This window comes from Myzus persicae, unplaced genomic scaffold (genome assembly GCF_001856785.1).
Source record: "Myzus persicae strain clone G006 unplaced genomic scaffold, MPER_G0061.0, whole genome shotgun sequence".
NCBI lineage: Eukaryota > Metazoa > Arthropoda > Insecta > Hemiptera > Aphididae > Myzus > Myzus persicae.
In genome coordinates, this window is record NW_019102078.1 from 1 (window position 1) to 1,628 (window position 1,628).

At 26.2% G+C, this 1,628-nt stretch overlaps 1 protein-coding gene across 1 annotated transcript; it reads left to right on the top strand.

Annotated features, from left to right (window-relative positions):
* Nucleotides 1-74: 74 nt before the first annotated feature.
* Nucleotides 75-1,252, top strand: LOC111031162. The gene has a single exon (XM_022310994.1). The coding sequence runs from the start codon at nucleotides 350-352 to the stop codon at nucleotides 1,250-1,252; it is 903 nt and encodes a 300-aa protein (XP_022166686.1). The 5' UTR covers nucleotides 75-349.
* The last annotated feature ends 376 nt before the right edge of the window (nucleotides 1,253-1,628 follow it).

The following is a 1,628-nucleotide window of genomic DNA, read 5'->3' on the forward strand; positions in this document are numbered from 1 at the left end:
TTGTAAACACGTTGTAGCAATACTTTTATATTTAAATAGGTAAATTAATTTTATAATTTATTCCAATAAATAATTATAAGTCTTATGATAATGTAGAATGATTTTTTTTAGAACTCCAATATCTGATATTGATACATAATCATCCACTGATGTTAGATGTGAGTGGTCACGTTTAAGGGAACCATCTTTACAACAATATTCTCCAGTTCCAATTAAACAATTTTGTTGTTGCAAACCAATAATTGTTCCAATCTGTAATAGAGAACTATCAGGTGAAGACATTAGGTATATAACTAAAATTAGAAACCTTACATAATAATGAATATTATTTTTTTTAGCTTTATATTTTATGCATTTTAGATCTGCTTTTGCTTTTGCTTCGCCATTATCAGCTTTATCTTTGCATACTAAAGGTAGAAATTTTATTAGTACTGAAGAAAGCAGATTAACAAACATTGATGCTGATACTAATTTTGAAATTATGTTGACACCTAATAGTTTGCTTCATATTGTCCATAATTTTTTTGTCAATGAACTAAAAAATTGCTGTTTAGATAAATATTCCCAACTTTTAGATACACCTACAGAGTATATAAGAAATAAGTCTCTTAAAGATAAAGTCTATTGGAAAGTTGTAAGACAGTTTAGAATTACAGGTAGTCGATGTTATTCACTATACACCTATAATAAATCTCCAAAAACTGAAAAACAGTGGGCACTTAAGGCTAGTAGATATTTTTGGCCAAAACAATTTACCAACAAATTTGTAAAGCACGGCATTGAGTTTGAAAGCATAGCAAGACAACTTTATTCAAAAACTAATAGCTTAAAAGTCTATGAATGTGGATTTATTACCCATTCAATAACACCTTGGTTAGGGTACTCACCTGATGGTGTGATTTTAGATGTAAACAATAAACCTATAAAACTAATTGAAATAAAATGTCCTTATAAAGGATCATATCAAAGTCAATTAGATATGCTTAATAACTTATCCTACATAACAAAAAAACCTAATGGTGAACTGGACTTAAAACAAAATCATGCATATTATGCACAAATACAACTTGGGCTTGTAATGTTAAATGTAACACATTGTGATTTTATAATTTATAGCAGCTTTGATAACATCTATAATGTTATTCCAATAGATTTTAATTATGACTATTGCAAACGTATGCTTTTAAGTTTAAAATGTGTTTACTTTGATAAACTATTGCATGAAATATGTAAATTATCAGACACTAGATGATTATATATAATATACTACAATTTTATTACATAAATAGTGTAAGTACATAATGTTATGAATACAAATAATTATAAATATTTACAGATGTATATTATGTGTCATTGTCTGTTACAAATTAATTTTAAATATATATAAATTGATATAAAAGATGTGTAAATTATTTTGTATTTTTTTACAAATTATATATATATTACCTAACACATTTTATGCAAATACATGAATATATTTATTGTACTTGGTCAACTGAAATATCATTAAATTTATCGTTTGAGAAAATTGGCGGACTCAGATTACAAATGGCTCCAATTATAATCATAATATCTGAAGAGAGATGTGCATGAGCCCATGGAAACTTATTCTGAAGTATTTTGAATGT

What these genes read in the sequence shown, in the direction of transcription:
- LOC111031162 (XM_022310994.1), top strand. Translation starts at nt 350, where the DNA reads ATGCATTTTAGATCTGCTTTTGCTTTTGCTTCGCCATTATCAGCTTTA.